This window comes from Gopherus flavomarginatus, chromosome 2 (assembly GCF_025201925.1).
Source record: "Gopherus flavomarginatus isolate rGopFla2 chromosome 2, rGopFla2.mat.asm, whole genome shotgun sequence".
Taxonomy (NCBI): Eukaryota; Metazoa; Chordata; order Testudines; family Testudinidae; genus Gopherus; species Gopherus flavomarginatus.
Window position 1 is genome coordinate 49,934,243 of NC_066618.1, and position 22,907 is coordinate 49,957,149.

At 43.1% G+C, this 22,907-nt stretch overlaps 2 protein-coding genes across 11 annotated transcripts in view; both read left to right on the forward strand.

Moving 5' to 3' along the window:
• CASD1 (CAS1 domain containing 1) overlaps positions 1-22,907 on the forward strand; it is a 509,685-nt gene that overhangs the window by 383,229 nt on the left and 103,549 nt on the right. The window lies entirely within an intron of this gene.
• PPP1R9A (protein phosphatase 1 regulatory subunit 9A) overlaps positions 1-22,907 on the forward strand; it is a 237,510-nt gene that overhangs the window by 164,645 nt on the left and 49,958 nt on the right. For all 9 annotated transcript variants that reach the window (XM_050941685.1, XM_050941687.1, XM_050941684.1 and 6 more), the window contains exons 7-11: positions 9,088-9,243; positions 14,937-14,990; positions 17,738-17,967; positions 20,053-20,149; positions 20,261-20,432. In XM_050941685.1, coding sequence (XP_050797642.1) covers positions 9,088-9,243; positions 14,937-14,990; positions 17,738-17,967; positions 20,053-20,149; positions 20,261-20,432 — 709 coding nt within the window. The remainder of the gene's footprint in view (positions 1-9,087; positions 9,244-14,936; positions 14,991-17,737; positions 17,968-20,052; positions 20,150-20,260; positions 20,433-22,907) is intronic.

A 22,907-nucleotide genomic window follows, 5' to 3' on the forward strand; every position in this document is an offset into this window, starting at 1 on the left:
TGAGAAACACGACAGGATGAAATTCTTGATCCGGTCCTTCCTGCATTAAAACTGCTCTTACACCACGCTCAGATGCGTCTGTGGTTACTAGGAATGGTTTATCAAAGTCTGGGGCTCTTAGCACAGGGTCAGACATGAGTGTTGCCTTAAGCTGGTTAAAGGCCTTCTGACACTCATCAGTTCACTTAACTGCATTTGGCTGTGTCTTTCTGGTCAGGTCTGTCAGTGGGGCAGCGATTTGTCTGTAGTGTGGTACAAATCGCCTGTAATATCCGGCCAAGCCTAAGAAGGATTGGACCTGTTTCTTTAACTTTGGGACAGGCCACTTTTGGATAGCATCCACCTTGGCCTGTAGGGGATTTATCGTTCCTTGACCTACCTGGTGTCCAAGGTAAGTCACTCTGTTTTGGCCTATTTGACACTTTTTAGCCTTAACAGTTAGTCTTGCCTGCCTGATGCGCTCAAAGACTTTTTCCAGGTGCTCCAGGTGTTCTGCCCATGAATCAGAAAAAATGGCTACATCATCGAGGTAGGCAACTGTAGATTCTCCCAGTTCTGCTAGGAGACCGCCGTCTACAAGTCTTTGGAAGGTGGCGGGTGCATTTCGCAGCCCGAAAGGAAGCACATTAAATTCATACACCCCTGCATGGGTGATGAAGGCTGACCTTTCCTTGGCGGGTTCATCTAGCGGTACTTGCCAGTACCCCTTGGTTAAGTCTAATGTAGAGATGAACTGGGCACGTCCCAGTTTCTCCAATAGCTCATCGGTGCGTGGCATTGGATAGTTGTCGGGACGAGTTACAGCATTTAGCTTACAGTAGTCTGCGCAAAAGCGTATTTCCCCATCTGCTTTGGGAACTAGAACCACTGGAGATGCCCATGCACTGTTAGAGGGGCGGATTATACCCATCTGTAACATGTTTTGGATCTCCTGTTCTATAGCAGCTTGGGCATGAGGAGACACCCGATAGGGTGGGTTCTAATTGAGTGAGCATTACCTGTGTCAATGGAGTGGTATGCCCGTTCGGTCCGTCCTGGGGTGGCTGAGAACATTGGGGCGAAGCTAGTGCACAGCTCCTTGATCTGTTGCCGCTGCAGACATTCCAGGATTGTGGAGGTTCACCTCTTCAACGCCCCCATTACTTTTTCCTTCTTAGTAGACACTTTCAGGCCACTCAGTGTCAGCTCCTCCCTGTGCTGTAAACTGACAAACCTTTAATCCTCTGGAATAAAAGGGCTTTAGAGAATTAACATGGTACACTTTACGCTTTAGGGTTGAGGTGGGGAATGCTATGAGATAGTTAACAGCTCCCAGGTGCTCTTGGACCATGAATGGCCCTTCCCATGATGCTTCCATCTTATGAGCCTGTTGTGCCTTCAAGACCATAACCTGGTCCCCTACTTTGAAGGAACGCTCTCTGGTATATTTATCATACCAGGCCTTTTGCTCTTCCTGAGCATCCTTTAGGTTTTCTTTAGTAAGTGCTAAAGAGTGTTGGAGGATGCTTTGTAGGTTGCTTACAAAGTCTAGAATGTTAGTTCCTGGAGCAGGTGTAAACCCCTCCCATTCCTGCTTCACCAACTGTAATGGCCCCTTAACCTCATGGTCATACACAAGTTCGAATGGTGAAAACCCTAAACTGGGATGTGGTACAGCCCTGTAGGCAAAAAGCAGCTGCTGCAACACTAGGTCCCAATCATTGGAGTGTTCATTTACAAATTTACATATCATGGCCCCCAAAGTTCCATTAAAACTCTCCACCAGGCCATTGGTTTGATGGTGGTAAGGGGTAGCAACAAAGTGATTCACCCCATGAACTTCTCACAGATTTTTCATGGTCCCTGCCAGGAAGTTAGTTCCCGAATCTGTAAAGATGTAGGAGGGCCAACCTACCCTGGCAAAAATGTCTGTTAAGGCCTGGCACACAGTTTTAGTCCTGCTATTGCTTAGAGCTACTGCTTCCAGCCATCGGGTAGCAAAGTCCACAAAAGTCAGTATATACTGCTTTCCTCTGGGGGTCTTTTTTGGGAAAGGACCCAGAATATCCACAGCTACTCGCTGAAATGGGACCCTAATTATGAGGAGTGGCTGGAGAGGGGCTTTGACCTGGTCTTGGGGCTTTCCCACTTGTTGGCACACCTCACAAGACTGGACATAATTAGCAACATCCTTGCCCATCCCCTCCTAGTGGAAGGACTTCCCCAACCTGTGTTTGGTTCTGTTCACCCCAGAATGGCCACTGGTATGATCATGAGCTAAGCTTAAGAGCTTTTCCCAGTACTTAGTTGGAACTACCAACTGTTTTTGAGGATGCCAGTCTTCCTGGTGTCCACCAGAAAGAGTCTCCTTGTATAAAAGTCCTTGTTCTACAACAAACCGGGATCGGTTAGAAGAGCTGAGAGGCGGTGGGGTGCTCTGTGCTGCCACCCAAGCTTTCTGAAGGCTGTCATCTGCTTCCTGCTCAGTCTGGAACTGTTCCCTTGAGGCTGGAGACACCAGTTCCTCCTTAGACTGTGGACTTGGGCTTGGTCCCTCTGGAAGCGATGTAGGTGATGGGGTTGTTTTCATTGATGGTGAACCGCTTTCCGCTGGTGCACTATGCGATATTTCAGGCTCTGGCTGAGCTTGTTGGGTAGGGTTGTCTGCTGCTTCTGCCAGCTCAGGCCCGCTGATGCCCTCTGGCGCTGGAGTTGTAGATGGGTTTGCAAGCACTGGCGTCAGTGCTGGCAACGGTTCTGGTGCTGGTTGTTTTTCCAGTTCCGGTTCTGAGATTGGATTCACTATGGCTGTTGCAGTCGTTTGCAGGGGATCCGGGTCCACCACCTCTGTCTGGGTCTCTAGTAACACAGACGGGATCCTTGTGGACGGCTCAGGAACAGGGATGGGTCTGGAAGCTTGCTTGGCTTGGCTGCGTGTAACCATCCCCACCCTCTTGGCCCGCTTCACCTGGTTGGCCAAGTCTTCCCCCAGTAGCATGGGGATGGGATAATTGTCATAGACTGCAAAAGTCCACATTCCTGACCAGCCCTTGTACTGGACAGGCAGTTCAGCTGTAGGCAAGTTTACAGATTTTGACACGAAGGGGTAAATTGTCACTTGGGCCTCTGGGTTGATGAATTTGGGGTCCACTAAGCATTGGTGGATAGCTGACACTTGTGCCGCCGTGTCTCTCCACGCGATAATCTTCTTTCCACCCACTCTCAAGGTTTCCCTTCGCTCCGAGGGATTTGAGAGGCATCTGTACCTGGGAAATCTTTGGTGTGATGGTAGTGTAATGAACTGTACTCGGTTGGGGTTCTTGGGGCAGTTGGCCTTTATGTGTCCCAGTTCATTACATTTAAAACATCGCCCAGCTGACTGGTCACTGGGCCGGGTTGCTGGAGACTGGTGAGGTGGGACAATAAGGTGTCTGGGGCTTTCCTTGGGTTGTAGGTGGGGCCTTGGGTTGCCCCCTGTGATAGGGTTTAGTTTCGGTTTGCCCGCTCTGATATTCGCTTCTCTTGCTAGTAGCTTTTTTCTTTTCTGCCACTTCCACCCATTTGGCTCCAATCTCCCCTGCCTCGGTTACAGTTTTGGGCTTCCCATCTAGGATGTACCTTTCTGTTTCCTCAGGAACACCCTCTACGAACTGCTCCATTTGCATTAGGAAGGACAGCTCTTCCAGAGAGTTAGCACTTGCTCCTGATATCCAGGCATCCCAATTCTTTCCAATGTGGTAGGCATGTTGGGTAAATGACACATCTGGTTTCCACCTTAGGGCTCAGAACCGCCGAGGGGCATGCTCAGGTGTTAGCCCCATTCTGATTCTGGCCTTGGTTTGAAAAAGTTTATTGTCGTTCATGTGTTCCTTAGGCATTTCAGCCGCCACTTCTGCTAAGGTCCACTGAGCTGTGGCCTCAGCTTTATCCTGTACTGGTCTGTAGAGATGCTGTACCCATGGCAGGCCCTTTAGAAATTTTCTAAGGCGGCCTTAGTATCATCACCTGCCTTGTAGGTAGGGAATTTTCTGGGATGGGAAACAGTACCTGGAGAAGGGTTGTTAGGGTTGGCTGGTAACCCCTGCTTAGCCCTTGCTAATTCCAGGGCATGCTTGTGGGCCTCTCTCTGGATCTCCATAGCCCTCCGGTGGTCAGCCTCTTTGGCTTTCTCTTCTCTTTCTTTCTCTTCCATCTCTCTTTTGTGAGCAGCCTCTTCTCTGGCCGTCTGTCTATCATGTTCCTTTTGGCTCTCCTCAGCCTGGAGTTTGGCTAATTTTAGTTGTTGTATGGTTTTTTTCTCTTTGCCTGACATTTATCCCTGCTCTGCCTGAACTATCTTGGTTAGCGAGGCAAAACAAACGAACAAACAAACAGCTTTTAACTGGACTTCTCAGAATGAGAAGAAACAAGAAAAACTGGTTTGTAACTTGTCTTTTGCAAACTGTTAATTACCCTCCAGCTAAGCCCAGCTGGAATCCTTTCTAACAAAGCCTTGTCAGAAAAACCTTTATCTGTTTGCCTTCATGGTATCTCTCCTTCACTGCTTCCCCAGCATCTCAAAGGAGGGAAAAAAAATCTGGCTTTTGGTTCCTAAAAAATCCCTCATCGCTGCTCACCATGTCAAGGTTCCTTCCCCACTCTGAACTTTAGGGTACAGATGTGGGGACCTGCATGGACACTTCTAAGCTTAATTACTAGCTTAGATCTGGTATCGCTGCCACCATCCAGAATTTTCAGTGTCTGGATCACTCCCTTTCCCCCCAAAACCTTCCCCTCCCTGGGTAGCCTTGAGAGACTCCTTCACCGATTCGCTGGTGAGTCCAGATCCAATCCCTTGGATCTTAAAACAAGGAGAAATTAACCATCCCCCCTCCTTTCTCCCACCAATCCCTGGTGAGTCCAGATCTAATCCCTTTGGTTCTAAAAACAAGGAAAAACCAATCAGATATTAAGAAAAAGGCTTTTAATTAAAGAAAAGAAAGGTAAAAGAAAACTCTCTGGGAGAGATTAGCATACCAGTTACTCTCACAGACAACAGATTCCAAACACAGAGGATGTTCCCCTGGGCAGAAATTTAGTTACATAAAAAAATATCCAATTTGATTCTACTTCTAATTGCATAAGACAGGTTACAAAGAAATAAACATAAACCTATTTATTTCTTTCTAAAACTTACTACTCTGATAAGAGGCTGGTTGCTTGATCTTTTTCACTCAGTCTGAAACAGAAACTCTAAACAAAGGAAAAACTTCCCTCCTTCCTTTTGAAAAAATCTTGTTCCCCCATTGTTTCCTCTGGTCAGGTGTTAGCTAGGCTTGGTGAACGTTTTAACCCTTTACAGGTAAAAGAGGCATTAACCCTTAACCATCTGTTTATGACAGGTGGAAAGTAAAGTTTCTGTTCTATCTACGAGCCTGATTCTGCAAATGTGAATATGAGTAATTTTGCTTATGTTAGTAGTCTCCTTAAATTCAGTGTACTACTCATGTGAGCTCTAAGAATATAGGATACAACACTGAAAGCAGTAAAAGAAGGATAAATAAATAAAATAATCTGGAGGAATATGTAACTGTTCTGAAGGTCCTGTTTCAGCACTGAATACATATAAAATATGTATATGTATAGACTATACTAATAAGTATGTAAAATATATGTATATTGTATGGTGTGTGTGTGTATATATATATGTGTGTGTGTGTGTGTGCTTATACACACACACACACACACACACACACACACACACAATATGTATAACACTATTACAGATGCACAGACAGGTATATTGAATTAGGCCTCATAGGAGTAATGTTCACATTTCACTGATCCACACTAATATGTGTGGATTGGTCCTACCAAGGGGATGACATAAGTTCTGTTTTTAATACCTCTTTTTACAGAAAGAATACTAGTAAATTCTTTATTTTACAACTTTCGGTTTTTTTATTCGTCTCTGTAGTAGTCTTAAATTGAAATTTTTCTACAACTCTTAAACTTTCCTATGAGATTTGCTATTTAGGTGAAAAGTGGTGATGTTTATTATATATTCATTGCCAATAATATTGTTTATACTTGTGTGTAAAACACCTAGCATGCTATTAGCACTGTTTAAATAATGGGGTTGATTGGCAAAGGTGCAAATGGCAGTTAGGTATCTAAGTCCCACTGAAAGGCAGTAAGAGTTGGGTGCTTAAATGCTGTTTGTGCATTTGAAAATCTCCCCCCAGTATTTAAAATATGTGTTAATAAAAAATGGGACTAGCAATTACTTCGAGCTTGATGAGAATAGATTGGTGATAAAAATGCTGTGCACTTTCATCTGAGGATCTAAGGGCACTTCACAGAGGTTAATTAAACCTCACAACACTTCTGTGGAGTAAGTATTATTATTCCCATTTTTACATGGGGGAAGCTGAAGTGCAGTGGGAGGTTAAATGACTTTTCCAAGTTTACATAGCAAGTCAGTGACAGAAATGGTAATTGAACTTGGGAACCTTGACTCTCAGGGCCTGATTCTGGCCTCCAGTCTAGCAATGCAGAGCAGCTGGAATGCCTTTTTAACTGGCTGCCTGAAGAGCCCTTCAGAGTGGGGGAAACCTAGATGGCCTAGGGTCAGAATAACATCTCACACACCACTCTCCTTGTCACCCACTGGAGTATAGGACATAACAGATTAGCTCTGTGACCAGCCAGTCCCAGCTGGCATAACAGCATAATTGTACGTACAGCACATCACAGATATTATTAATCTTTACATGATGTCAATTAATATTCTAATTTATGGGAAGTTGTCCGTATTACATGTTAGTTTAGAATTCTTGGTAGTGTTTTGCAACAATTATATGCCCTTTTCTTCTCCCGTTAACATTATATTGTATTTCCCTTTGTTGTGAAATGGTTTGAAGATTGTTTATAGTTTTTCAGCATTCTCTCCATCTTGTAAGAGAGCACTTATTCCACAAACCACATTTCACCAACCCAAGAAACACCCACTGCTGTTCTTCAAAACCAGCAAGATCAGGTTGCTTATACAGGGTGAAATCCTGTTCCCATTGAAGCTAATGGGAATTTGGCCATTTACTACAGTGGGCCAGCTTTTCACCCCCATTGATTTTTTTTTTTTTTTTTTAGAAAAGTATTTTTCCATGTGGATCTTATGCTTCTTATATGAATTCAGACATAATGAATAAACCACCAGATATTCAAATGCACCATGGCTTGTCAGCCGAAGGGTCACAATCTCCAGTGGTGTTATAAACAAGTGCCAGGGGTCAGCATGGCCCTGTTCTTTCCATATTGCTAAATGAGAATGGTTCCCAGCTAAATGGAAGGGAGCGGGGGTCTTGCAACTAAAAAGATTGAGAGCCACTAAACTACAGCTTTATAAAGGCAGACTGATCTTTTCTGAAAATGCTGCAGTATTTATGTTTTTGTTTTCCTGATTGAGCCAGCGCTGGCTCTAGGCACCAGCAAAACAAGCAGGTGCTTGGGGCAGCACATTTGCAGGGGGTGGCATTAGGGCCATCCTTTTTTCTTTTTTTTTTCCCCCCTCACTTCCTCCCCTCTCACAACCCTGCAGAAGTGGAGCCATGGAGCAGCTGGGGATCCAGCATGGGAGCTGAAAACCCACAGGACCCTGGAACTATAGTTCCTTGCCTAGCTCCCCACCTAAAAAGCCAGCCCTAGAGCAGGGAAAGAACTATATTTCCCAGCAATCCCTTGGCAGCTATCAACAGGAAAGGGAGGGGTAGGGAGTGAGGTAGCTGAGCCATGCTGCGAGTTGAAAGAGGTGGCACTGTGAATGGGAAACCAGTGTGCCCAAGGAGTAGAAGGCTTTGCCCCAGATGTCCCCTTCAGAAGACTTCCCCAGACTGCATTAGGGATACTGGTGTGACCTCACCTTGCAGCCCCCAAAGAAAGAATTGAGTGGACTAAATGGACGGTGAACCTCTCTATCTGCAGCCTAGCAAGGGAGTTACTTGGATCCCACTATAATTTAAAATGAAAAGTAAGGAAGGGGAGGATCTGCTAGAGTAGCTGGGCAGCTTTAGATACAGTACCAGGCACTTAGGAGGATTTCCACTTCTGAGCCATGGAAGCAGAAACTGGCTTTTCCTTTCCAGATTTAGCCAATATTCAGAAAGGGAATCTAGCACCTGCCTTCCAGATTTGAACACCTTCAAAATTCAGGAGTGCTCAAGCTCAGTTTGCGCAGCTGTTACTTCATTTCTCCCAAATCAAATATACTGATCCACTGTAACTTGCGGTAGAAAAAGGAGGATAAAATTGAGCAGGAAATGCTTCCCAGTGGTTATTAGGACTGGAATTACTATTTTCAACAGCCATTGCCTTTTTGTTTTGTTTTGTTTGTTTAAAAGGAAGACAGTGATATTGCATTGGCAAATTTCCCATAGAAACAAAGAACGGAACAAAAGAATAATAAAGGCACCTCAACTTTTCCTCATTTATGTAGGACAGTCTTATAATATGCATCCAGATATCCTCCAATCTCACAAGCTGAAAATTGTTCCACTTTACTGCAGTTCTCTAACCATATGGGAACCAATTCTGTCTGTGTTCTGTGCACATCTAAAATTCCTGCTGAATGACCCGTCTGGGGAGCAAGTTACCAGTGACACAGGGCTGGGACAGCAGGAAGGTGCAGGTTGGGGTGAGAGCCCAGGGCTGGGTGGCAGGGGGGTGGGGGGAGGGCACTGGTGAGGGGGGAAAGGGGGAGCCCGGCGCTGGGGTGGCAGGGAGTGTGGGTTGGGGGTGGAGAACCCAGGGCTGGGGCAGCAGGGGAGTGTGGGGTGGGGGAGCCCAGGGCTGGGGTGGGGGGCAGCCAAAAAATTTTTTTGCTTGGGGCAGCAAAAAACCTAGAGCTGGCCCTGGATTGAGCTGTACTTTTACCACTGAGATTCCTAACTGCTTGTGCCAGATCTGAGAGAATATAACGTTCGTTGCACGCAGAATCCTGTATGTGTATGCTTACTAATCTCAGTGGCCATATGGAAGTGTTCAGGTGTTATAGATTTAACTTTTTAATTACAGTGCAAACAAGCCATGTCTAATAAGAGGATAACTGAAATATTTTAACTCCGTAATATTAAGACAGGAGAATATGCTACGGATGAAGAAGATGAAGACATGGGACCTGTCGTTCCAGGAGCTGACATGGCCATTGAAGTGTTTGATCTTCCTGAGAATGATGACATGTTTTCCCCAACCGAGCTGGACACCACTAAGCTTGCTCACAAATTCAAAGAGGTAAGATGGACAACTCGATGAGATTTCTGGGGTTCTAGTAATCTCATTTTTCAATTATTTGGATTTCTCTTTGAATAACAGAATTGATTTCCAGCTTATTTGTATAATCAATAGTTGTAAATGGCTTAAGCAGTCACACTAGAAATAAGTGAGGCCTATTTTCTCAGTTGTTTTTAACATTTGTTGTCAGATATCTGTTGTATTGGCAAAGGCTTTGTAAAGCATGAATCATTACTAGTGCTCCTTATTAGAACAGTTTGATAAATTTTCAGCAAAAAAATCCTTTTATGTCTCAGCACTTTATTTGCAATTTTTCAGCTAGGAGAAGAAGCTGTGAGTTAGTTCATTACTGGCAGATTGATTGTCTTTCTAAACAAATGTTTACTTTAAGATTTGAATCTGGAGTTCATTGAGAGACAAATGAGCTAACCTTCAGTGAAAATGAATGTAGTGGACTCTCTTAGTTCCCTTTACCTACATCACAAAACCACTCTTAAGTGTACTGCAGTGCGACACGTCTGGCAGTTGGTTTAAGAAAGACTCCTTTTTTGGAGAAGCAGGCACGTTGCAGGTTGGGGTTGAGGTGCTTTGATGGCGCTGGGTGGGGAGGAGGCTTGCACACAGGGGCGGCTCCAGGCCCAGCACGCCAAGCGCATGCTTGGGGCGGCATGCCGCGGGGGGCACTCTGCTGGTCGCCGGGAGGGCGGCAGGCAGCTCCGGTGGACCTCCCGCAGGCGTGCCTGCAGAGGGTCTGCTGGTCCCGCGGCTTCGGTGGAGCATCTGCAGGCACACCTGCGGGATGTCCACCGGAGCCATGGGACCAGCGGACCCTCCGCAGGCAAGTCTGCAGGAGGTCTACTGGAGCCGCGGGACCGGCGACCGGCAGAGCGCTCACCGCGGCGTGCCGTTGTGCTTGGGGTGGCGAAATGGCTAGAGCCGCCCCTGCGTGCATGGCACCTGCTAGTACTAAGTCTGGCTTGGGTCAGCAAGAATGTACATGTATAAAACATAGAAAGAAACATGCATGCCCTGTTCCCCCAAGGAACATGCATATTATATATCTAAGATCCAGATTTGCTTGCCAAACCATTTACCTAGCCCTTATTTAGTGCTAAAACAGAAATATACTAAAATGTCCATTACATCTCTGCCTTCAGTCAAAGAGAAACATATATTTACTATCTGTATTGCAAAACATAATTCCTTTTGTCCAAACAAAAACGTTCCAAATGTCCAGTCTACACATTGGTATGTTTGTGAGAAAAGTCTCTTCTTCTGTTTCTACCTCAGTGGGATCTGCTGTACCATATGCTGATTCAGTGATCTGACTGAGTGATCAGTATTCATTTTTTACTTAATAAGAGAAAGCATAAAAATAACAGATAAAACCATCTGTATCTGAGCAGATTGTAATTTATGCAACAGTTTGGATTTGTTTGTTTGATGTAAGTCTCTTTAATAATAGTCTAAATATAGTTCACTTGCTTGTGAGCTTTTGTAGGAGGGATGGAGAGGGACTGCAAGCAGATGGCCCATGGCATCAAATCATGACCTTCCATTGCATCATTACCTCTGGAAAGGACATAGTCTAATACAGCCATCCTCCCCCTCATCTCATCTTACCCCAAAGTAGTGAGGTAGCTGATCAAAGTAAAGGCTTGGTGTTTGTACAAACAACATATTTTTGAGATGGCTCTCTTCTAATTTCTCCTGTTCTTCCTCCACCCTTAGGAGAAATTGTTTTTCTAGCCGCTCACAATCACCAGCCTGATCCAGGTCTTGCAGTGCAGGGAACCAGGTGTGAAGGAGTTCAGAAGTCTGACACATTATGGATGCTTCTTGTAGATACTAAACATAGCATCTCCCTTACAAATCCTCCACTCCTATCTGGCCAGAGAAGGAAGAGTCCAAAAATTCCTCCTTTCCCAATATAGTTTCAACATCTAGTGATTGAAGGATGGAAGGCCCACTTAAGCTCTTTGGAGGTACTGTGGCAGTGAGGATCACTGGTTAAGCACCATGTGGGGACTGGTGCTAGTGTGAAGGAGCAGCTGTGACTGCTGGTCCAGCCATTGGAAGCTGCACAATGGTTGTGCACCCCACTCTATAGTTGACAGATAGAGTTTGTCTCCTTAGCCCATCTCCCCACATCTCCCCCATGTAATGTTTTACTACTTGGGTTTTACACAAGTGAAGTGAATTAAGTGACTCACTAGCCTAAGCTATATGTTCCTATTGGAGCTAGGAAGGCACTTGTTTCTGTTTTATCTGACTCCTTCCCAATCTTTGTAATTTTATGAAAGAAAAGATGTGGAAAAAAATATCTGTACGCACAAAAGCATTCTCTTCGCCACCTGTACTCATCCTTTCTTTCTCAGGATGCTGTCTTCCTCAGTGCCACAAAGCCATAGATTGGAAATGGAATATGCAAGAACATTAAAGAGCTGTACTATTGGCAAGAGCTCAGCTTCCTCCCTCTCCATCCTAGGCCCAATCCTGAAGTCCTCTATGCAGGAAACTTCCATTGATTGCAGATCTGGGGCCAATGTGCATGCAGAGAAATTCTGATCTCTCTGCTAGTCTTACCTAGTCAGGAATGGCAGGTGACAGCATATAATTTACAGTCATCTGTACTGGCTTTTTGTAACTCAATTGGGTAAGCATTTAGCCCTCAAAAGAGCTTCCCTTGGATATTTTTTCTTCCTTTTTAATCATAAAATAAAGATGAGTCATGTAATTGTGTGGAAAAGTTTTGAGTCACCAAATAATGGAAAACTTTTTTCAAATTATAGATCCAGATCCTCAGCTGGTGTAAATCTGCATAGCTGGTATCCTGATTTATACCATCCAAGGATCTGGCTCATAAACTTTCCTCTCCTAGCCTTGAAAAAGGAGGTATTCTTGTTGGAGGAAGTATCTATAGTAATATTCAAAAACACTACATTGTGTGTCAGTTAAGGTTGATCTATAAATAACATACTTAGCACAAAATAAGGAAATGAAAAATAAGGCACCTAAGTGTGCATACCTTTACTCTTGCATCAGGAAACACAGACGCCTGACCATTATCACAACCTCCATATATTCCACAAGTTCATATTTGCCCTAGTAGAGAAGTCTGCCTTCCAGCATCTGCTCACCAAGCTCACCATTACCATCATCACCACCACAAACAGACCATATTTGCTTTCTACTATTCTTTCAGCTCAGTTCTCACACCAATATTGTCACTTGTCCCTAGTAATGTGCCAAAGCTAGAGCCTAGTGCAGGGGATAGGAGTGGGGATTTATATTCTGGCAGTATTTGTAGAGTTACATTTGTACCAAAGCAGCAACTATTATTTTTATGAAACAAAGTATCTTCATGCCAGTGCCTTGTTGTGAAAGTGGAGCCCCTAAGCCATCTGGGCACTTTCATGAAGGTGCTGGTATTGATCATCGTAGCTGTTGCTTTTGCCACATATCCTAACTTTGAAATATATTCAGACAGCTCAAGAGCTCTGGCCCTGAACCGCTTGACCTGTTCTATAGACATCCTGGTCTCCAAGAGAGCAGTCATTCCTTTTGCCAGAGTTAATCTTCTCCAGCATAGCACAAATGGCCTGGGGCTGGGAAAACCCAGTGCCCATACTCTGTGTTAGTCCCTATTTTCAGCTGCAGGGAACATTACTGTATGTTACAGAAAGGCAGTGTTGTGCACCTCTCCTAAACTGGTCCAAAAGGCTCCTGCATACCCTGTTAGAAAATGGAAGAGGCTAATGTAAATTACGTTGTCCAGTGGCTAAGCATGATTTCAGTAGTGGTGAATAGCATGCGGTTTCAGTTGTGTTGAGTAACATAATTTTTTGTTAATAAAATAATTGCATAGTGTCCAAACTCTCACTATGTACATACTTTTGACTCTTGTTTTGATTTGTTTAAATTTGGAAATAAATTAACAAAATTTACTTGAAAATCCTCAGAAAATTTAAGCGTCATGCAGAAATTATGCATTGCACATTTGGAGCAGACACACTCTTGTTTTTCATACAAAAGAAAGAGGCTGGCCAATTTGGTCAATTTCACGTTCTTAGGGTTTTAAAAATTGTAAATTTCATGATTTCAGGCATTCATGGTGTTGTAATTGTTGAGGTCCTGACCTAAAAAGGACTTGGAGGGGTCGCAAGGTATTGCGGGGGAGGGTTGCAGTAGTGCTACCCTTACTTCTGTGCTGCTGCTGGGGGCAACTCTGCCTTCAGAGCTGGGCAGCTGGAAAGCAGCGGCTGCTGGTTGGGAGCCCAACTCTGAAGGCAAAGCTTCCGCCAGCAGCAGCACAGAAATAAGGGTGGCATGGTATGGTATTGACATCCTTATTTCTGTGCTGCTGCTGGCAGAGCACTGCCTTCAGAGCTGGGCACCCAGCCAACAGCTACTGCTCTCTGGCCGCTCAGCTCTGAAGGCAGTGAAGAAGTAAGGGTGGCAATACCATGACCCCCCTGCAACTCCCTTTTGGGTCAGGACCCCTAGTTTGAGAAACACTTGTCTCCCCATGAGATCAGTATAGTAGAGGGTAAAAGCACACAAAAGACCAGATTTCACGGGGGGAGACCAGATTTCACTGTCCGTGATGCATTTTCATGGCCGTATATTTGGTAGGACCCTAATAATAAAGGTTAAGATACCTTAGGGTAAAGTTGCATTTGGGTAAACATAGGCATTCTTTTGAAAATGTAAATATATATATTAAAATGAATAATCCGTCTCCACGGGACTCCCACAGTCACTGATGGTTCAGTGAAACTACAATGTGAATACACTATAGACTCAGCGCTTGTCTTCATTGCACTGTTTTCTTGAACTATAACTCAGGTTTTGACCTTAACCTGACTCCAGTCCACGCATAGAAATCTCTAGTTTGAGTTAAGTGGCATTTTAAACTAAAGCTAGATGGTCCATCAGGTATAAGTTGATGCTCAAGTGCTGCTGATGCTCAAGGTAGTAATGCAGTGGGAACTCAGCGACAGGTTATAGCGCAAATTAGCACTACTCATCGAATGCTAATCCAGTCACTTTGTGTAGCTCGAGTGTAGTATTGCAGTGTGGCTTCCCTCACTCAAATTAGTTTAGCTCAAGCGGAGTAACTCAAACTAATTGTTGCAATAGAGACAAGACCTATGAGACAATCGCCACTTTTTCCTCTTCCCTTGCATCCAGTACCTGTATGTATAGAATCCTCCCTGCAAGCTTCTCTATCATATGGAGCTATTAAATCATCTGTTTCTGTATTTTATTTCTGTGACATGCCTGCTTAATCCAATCAATGGGACTTTCTACGAACTCCAGCGTGCACTGGGACATTTTCAAATTCAAATCAGAGGAGAGCAAAAGCAAGCAAGATAAAAGCTATCTTCATCTCTCTCTCTTTTTTCTTTTTCTTTTTTTTTTTTTTTATGTGCAAGGTGTTTCTTTTGCCAGACAGATTGAGTGTCCTAATCTGAAATTATGAGTGGTTAGGCAGAACCCTATCTTTAATTAGGTTTCGCAGACTGAGTCATTTTGCAAGATAGACATTTTAATTTACAATATACTGCACTGCAGCACTTCTCTAGGCCTTCTGCTGTGTAATAAGGTATTCAACTGGCAGCACAAGCTTTAAAAATATTGGAGCACTTAGTCTCTTAGTTCACTTGTTTATTTTGTGCTTTTAATTTTAGTTGCAAATCAAACATGCAGTTACAGAGGCTGAGATTCAAAAGCTGAAGACAAAGGTAAGGATCAATACATAGTTAATTCGTGCTGATTTTTTTTCCCTTTTATCTGATGGAAGACACATATCTATGTGTAAACCAAAGTTCTTACTAAGAAAGAATGAAACTCAGATTAAGCTTGTTTGGGTTTAAGTCTTCCAGCAGACGTTTCAGTAAAACCTAAAGCACAAATAGCTATTGAGAAATTGCTAAAATATCTAGTTTTCATTAAATCTTGCATTTTGAAGGATAATATAATGACTAAAAGACCAATTTTATTTTTATACTGTACTAATTCATTTTCTTTAACAATTCTGTAAATTATATTTATATTCATTAATTGTAGCCGCCTTAACAGTTTTCTGATCGGTAGAGATGTGAAGACTAGCTATTTTATTCTCCCCCTATGACTTTTGGCATTTTCCTTTCCTTTAACTATTAATTTCTTTGGATATAATATTTGCTTTTTGCATACATGAGAAACTACTGCATGCAGTTTAAAACATGTTATAAAAGGCAAAAGATGGTTGATTTCATGGAGAAAATTATCTCACAATTGGCTCTTAGAAATTAGATTTAATTTATTAATACACAGAACATGTGTTTTCTGATATTTGGTCTTTTAATACCAATTCAACCTTTACGAGGAGTTCAGTTTTTGATAATGATTTAGTTGTTGAGTAATAGGTTTTATAACAACATTTTATGTACATAATGGAACAAAATAAAAGGAAGACAAAAGAGCAATTTTTAAAATTGAAAAAGGAGTCAGCTGATTTTTTCTTATAAACATCTACACCCATCATATAATTTGCTTAATGATTATCAAATAGATCTGCTAAGATTACTGTTAAAAGGCAATTGTAATTTTATTTTATTTTATGTGAACTCTCATTGTTCTCTTTCATTTTAGAAAGCCAGAAATTTCTTCCCCTCCTTCCAGTTTAGACTCTGATCCAGCAATTGCACCCACATGCACAGCCCCATTGACTTTTCCCTGTAATGCGTCCTGGATGTAGGCATTCATCTCTGCAAATCCAGTTGCGGGATTGGAGTCATTGTCTTTTTCTTTGCCACACATTTTCCCTTGACCTTTATAGTGGAACCATGGCTATTTTTTGTTAAACTGCCAGTAAAACAAGTACCAGAGGGGTAGCTGTGTTAATCTGTATCCACAAAAACCGTGAGGAGTCTGGTGGCACCTTAAAGACTAACAGATTTATTTGGGCATAAGCTTTTGTGGGTAAAAACACCACTTCTTCAGATGCCTGGATGGTTTTTTACCCATGAAAGCTTAAGCCCAAATAAATCTGTTAGTCTTTAAAGTGCCACCAGACTCCTTGTTTTTTTGCCAGTAAAATAATATGCCCAGTCTACAAGTTACTCTGTGTGTACATCGTTTATGATAGCAGCGCAGCTTTGCCAGTACAAGTTAACTGCTGTTGATAAGCAAATAGTCTGTGCATAAAACATTATTTGCTTTGTGTAAATTGTATGGACTTTAATCTGCAAGGTGCTGAGAAATCTGGCTCTGATCCAGCTAAGCACTTACGCCTACAGTTAGTTTTAATAATAATAAATAATATCTAAATTTTACCTACCACTTTTGCTTCCAAAGATACAAAATCACATGGGAAAAGGATTAACTACTCTGAATTTATTGGGTAAAATCCTGACTGTTGGACCAATAGAGAGACTCCCATTCACTACAGTGGATCTAAGATTAAGTGCTTGGCTGGATTGTGGACAGAGTGATCAGCCCCTTGCTAGACAGAGCCCTATAACTATAATGGACATTTTTTATCAATATCATCTCTTTGATAATTTATAAAATAAATTAAATTTAAGATTTATAAACTAGAACCAGATTTTTCCTATTCTTATAACAGCTTTAAAAATTAGTGGAAATATTGGGTTTAAAACTTGTCTTTTTAATTAAAAAAAGCTTCCAAATTAAAATTTGATATTAGCTCTACTAATACTTCTGTCAGTGTATTAAGATACCAGTCTCCCTTTTTAACTTTCTAAATTACACTGATTATGAAATTATTATTACGCGAAAACTGATGCAATAAATTTCAAATTCAAAAGAGTTTCTAATTTCAGAAATAAGGCAGTTAACTAGATAAGACACAATTAGCTTTTCCTCCCTTGTTTTCTAAATAGCTTTGTGGTAAAATCAAATGTAGAAGTTACAATTTGTAATTCTAATAATAAAATATCTTAAGTTTCTTAGTCCATAGCGCTTTCTAACGTACCTGGTTCAGATACATGAAGTAAAATACACTCCCAGTGCTCCACTATGTCCCAGGCACAACACCAAAATGCACCAACATTAGAAAGCTGGAATTTTAAAAATGATACCAACATTCCACAGGAGCATAGACGCTGCAATGGATGCCAGAAGCAAAAGACTCAAATTAATTTAAGTTTATTCATTCTTCCGTGTCAAACATGTATTATAATGTTCTCATTGTACAGGAATGCTCTTTGCATTAGTAATGCACAACCTTTATAATCATTAATACACTGCTATTCACGCCTCTCAGTATTTCAAAGCATCTTGAATTACTGATTTTTAATTATCAGAGGGGTAGCCGTGTTAGTCTGGATCTGTAAAAGCAGCAAAGAATCCTGTGGCACCTTATAGACTAACAGACGTTTTGGAGCATGAGCTTTCGTGGGTGAATACCCACTTCTTCAGATGCATGTCAGATGATTTTTAATGCAGCTTTTTACTCTCAAGCCACTGTATTTACTGTGTCCAGCTACAGGCTGCAGAGAATGAGAAAGTGAGATGGGAACGGGAGAAGACCCAGCTCCAACAGAACATTGAGGAGAATAAGGAAAGGATGATGAAACTAGAGAGCTACTGGATTGAGGCCCAAACCCTGTGTCACACTGTGAATGAACACCTCAAAGAGACTCAAAGCCAGTATCAGGCTTTGGAGAAGAAATATAACAAAGCAAAGAAATTGATCAAGGACTTTCAGCAAAAGTAAGCGGCTGCTAGAGGCCAAAGATTGAATTAGTGGCCAGATAGGGAATGTTTATGTCATATAATTGCATCTCTTTTGAAATATGAAACACAGTGTTAAAGGCCTGTAAGGTAAACAACATTTTTCACTTTGCTGCCATTGAAACCATTGGGCTTTTTATTACTGAAAAATGTCAGCATTGTGCATATTTTTAAAATGACTAACAGTTAATTAATTTGCACTATTCATCCTTGATATGTGAGAGAGCCATATTTGCAGCAGTTTGTTATGATGATGTGGCATCAGTCTGACTAAGTATTGTTTTGTATTGATGCAACATGAAGAAGCAAATCATGCTGAGACATTCTCACACTGTGTTTTTCTTCATCCTGGCTCTTGAGAATGTTTGAATTGAGCTGAGCCAACTGGACCAGGGATGGGCAAACTAAGGCCCAGGGGCTGCATCCGGCCCTTCAGATGTTTTAATCTGGCCCTCGAGCTCCGACCAGGGAGCAGGGGCCGGGGCTTGCCATGCTCCATGCGTGCCATGGCTCCTCACGGCTCCTGGAAGCAGCAACATGTCCCCCCCTCTGACTCCTATACGTAGGGGCAGACGGGGCTCTGCATGCTGCCTCTTCCCCAAGCGCCACCCCCACAGCTCCCATTGGCTGGGAACCATGGCCGATGGGAGCTGCAGGGACAGCACCTGCAAGTGGGGCAGCGCGCAGAGCCACCTGGCCATGCCTCCGTGTAGGAGCCGGAGTGGGGACGAGCCGCTGCTTCTGGGAGCTACTTGAGGTAAGTGCCACCTGGAGCCTGCACCCCTGAGTCCCTCCAGTGCCCCAACCCCCTGCCCCAGCCCTGATCCCCCTCCTGCCCTCTGAACCCCTGGGTCTCACTGTTCTGCACCCTGGAGCCCTCACCTCCATGGCACCCCCAACCCAAACCCCAGAAGAGCCGCCTCCCACACCCTGATCTCCTCATTTCTGGCCCCACCCTAGAGTCCACACCCCAAGCCGGAGGCCTAACCCCCTTCCACACCCTAACCCCCAATTTTGTGAGCATTCATGGCCTGTCACACAATTTCCATAGCCAGATGTGGCCCTTGGGCCAAAAAGTTTGCCCATCCCTGAACTAGAGCATACCCAAACAATTTCCCCTGACTCCCCATTCCTGACATCTGAGCAATAATTTCTTACATTTATACAATACTTTTCATTCTCCAAATAATTTTACAAATTTTACACTAGGATTGCATCATCTGCTACTGAAATCAGCCATTTTTATAATGAAACTCAGCTGTTTTAACAGTACATTGTATAGCAACAGTAGACAGCTCCTAGCAGAGGAATTGAATACCCTATCCCACTGAAACCGCAAGGAGGATTTTAGGTAGACAGAATGTCATTAGCCCCAGTGGAATTTTGCCAGTCTACCAGAACTAACTGGCATCTCTTTTGAAATGTGCCATTGGATCGTTAATGGACTCAGCTTTTCAAGACCTTAGAAGTAGGGCCAAACCATCAACTGGTGTAAACTTGCCTCAGTTGTACTACCCAGAGTTACAGCAGTGGAGGATCTGGCCTGTAATTTTTGACTGTCTCAATACCCTATATTACCTCACAGATTTACTTATAATTTTTGGATAATTAGTTTCATACCTTATGAGTTAGAGATGTAAATAAGTGATGATACACAGTTATTTGCATATCTAACAGAGCAATTCCATCCCAACTGTAACTGCAGAATTCAACATAATTTGAACTAGTGATGCTTTATAAGTACAAATTATGAAAAGGTTAATTTAGTTTATGACAGTTTCAACACAGTTGTTGACAGTCTGAATAAGTGGGATTTTTACCTTAATTAGTTTTCCACAATATGTTTACAGTTTATTCATTTGGGTTGGTAATAACTGCTCAGTTGTTTTCTCCTACTTGCAGCTGCATGTTTACCATTATCGGATTAGTGCCAAATCTCCTGTTAACTAAGGATTATCTTTTAAACAAATGGGTATATTAATGTGTATTGTTCCAGTACATTTGTTAATGTCATGTTTGAATCTGTGATTGCTTTGATACCAGCAAATTTTTTTTTCCCTTAAGAGAACTTGACTTCATCAAACGCCAGGAAGCTGAGCGAAAGAAAATAGAAGAACTGGAGAAAGCGCACCTTGCAGAGGTTCAAGGCTTACAAGCTCGCGTGAGTAATGTTCACTCAAGTGTCTGAAGAATAAGGCAGTGCTGTCTGATAGTCTGGAAAAAAAAAGCATAGTTATTCGTTTTAGCTAATAATTTGATGTATTTCTCTTAGATTAGAGACTTGGAAGCTGAAGTTTTCAAGCTGTTGAAGCAAAATGGGAGCCAGGTTAACAATAACAACAACATTTTTGAAAGGCAAACGTCTTTTGGAGAAGTTTCCAGAGGAGATCCAGTGGAGAGCCTAGACGTAGAACAAGTGTCTTGCCTGGACGGCTTAAGTCAAGGTTTGTCTGAACCAGCCTTAAACTCCTGTTAATCCAGTTTGCTGTGTATGAATATCACAGTTGTGACTTAAGAATTTACAGTAAAGAATAAATGAATATCATCATAATCCTATCATTTTCACCAAAATGCAGCATCTGATAGCGAACACTTTATGTAATATTATTTAGTGGTAGTGCAGCACTGCAGAACAGCTGTAAAATGAATATTCATCAGTAAGTGTAAGTGACGGAGGATTGTTCATCAAGCAGAGGTCATTAATAATTCATTAACCATCAGTGAATTTTCATTGGGATTGCCTATAACATTTAAGTTTCATTCCGTGTTTGTGTTGTGACAATAAATAAGAGGAAGACTGTCATTTTTTTTCTTGTGTCCTATGTCTGTCTTTAATTACCCAATCTACTAAAGATCAGACAGGAACAAAATTGCCAAAATGAGAAAAATATAATAAAATGTCTAATTGTAAATGGATCTCTTGTATGTACAAAGAATAAACAAATGAGCTGTGTGTATATATCATGTATGTATGCAGGTACTAAATATATTTATCTATACTATATACTGATAAGCATGTACATAAGTGTATATATACTCACTTCTGTGTGTGTGTGTGTGTGTGTGTGTGTGTGTGTGTACACACAAATGGAAGATAGTACTCAGGCATCTGAACTGTAAAGTTCCATTGACATATCAGGACATCATCTTAACCATGAAAGTGAAGTTCAAATGGTTTGTGATGTCATCAGACCCCTAAAATGTGTTTATATGACCTTAGTAACTGATTTCCTGTCTTGTGTTTTATATATTCAAAGAACATCATAAGATTTTAATAAGAAAAATGTGTTTTTATTAAAGTCATACACAAAATGCAAGCTTTGCCCTTCTCCATGTTGTTTCTCTAATGAACAAAATATTTGTTGTAATTTACAGTTATTTTAAGATAGTTACGGACAGCTCATTCCTGGGGTGATGGGCAGGTGGCATTGGAAGTAACTTAGGCCACCATCATACAGTTTTTGTTGATCATTTCCATATTGATTAATATGTCATAGTCCAATGCTTTTCTTCACACTTAAAAAAAATCTTATTTCGTGGCTGTAATGTCACAGCTTCCCTTCAATTTATCAGGTTTCTCCTCTATAACCCAACACGATTAAGACACAAGTGTCTGAAAAGTATAATACTTATCCTCATTTCCCAATAAATAAGGAATAATCAAATGCACATAGAATAGGAGGAGACCGGCTAGGCACTGGTGCCACAGAGAAGGATGGCATGAGAATTATAATAAATGATAAATTGTATGAGTAAACAATACATATTAGAAGCAGAAAGCCCAGTACTGTGTGTCACTCTTGTATTACCGAGAGTCTCCAGAATGAAACCAGTGAGGTAATTGCTCCTTCTTCTTCGAGTGCTTGCTCATATCCATTCCAATTAGGTGTGCGCGCGCCGCGTGCACGTTCGTCGGAGACTTTTTACCCTAGCAGCACTCGGTGGGCCAGCAGGTCGCCCCCTGGAGTGGCGCCGGTATGGCGCCTGATATATACCCCTGCTGGCCCGCCCGCTCCTCAGTTCCTTCTTACCGTCCGTGTCGGTCGTTGGAACTGTGGAGCATGGCTATCTGTTCTCCACCTCCCTAACCTTTCACTCTTGTGTAGTATCGTGTATGTAGTTCTTTCATCGTAGTTATAGTTAGTGTTAAATTTAGTAAATTGTAGTTCTGTGGATAGTTAGAGAGGATCAGGGGTTCGCCCCTTTTTTCCTCCCCACGGTACCGGGGCCCATGCCCGGTTCACCGGGCTTCAAGCCTTGTGCGGCCTGTCATCGGCCGATGCCCACAGGAGATCCGCACGACTCCTGTCTGAGGTGCCTAGGCGAGTCCCACCTTGCGGACAAGTGCCGGATCTGCAAGGCGTTTAAGCCCCGGACAAAGAAAGAGCGGGACAGTCGCTTAAAGCAGCTCTTGATGGAGGCAGCGCTGACTCCCATCTTTGGCACTGACTCCGGCACCGGGACCAAGTGTCTCCTCCGCTCCGGACCGCCCGGCACCGACAAAGGCTTCGCTTTCCCGCCCGGCACCCCAGCCGGCACCGCTCCCTCTCCTCGAGGAGCAAGAAGCACAGGACTCCTGTGGCACCTACAACTGCACCGCAGTCAGAGCGTGCTTCCAAATCGGACTGCCCGGCACCGTCATCCGCCGCGGCACCGAGCGTCGTCGCACCGTCGATTCCAGCTTCGCAGGCGCCATTGAGTCCGGTGCCTCTTAGCGCCCCAGCACGACCTGCAGTTGAGCTCGTCGTGCCTTCCACGCCGGAGACCTTCTCCGTGGCACGCGACCTCATCGCCCTGACAGAGCCCGAGCCGCCCCAACCCCCGGCACCGCCGGTGCGGGTTATCCAGTCGATGGGCAAGTCCACCATGGTGCGCCCACGTTCGCCGGGTGCTACCGAGCATCAGTCCAGATCGAGGGA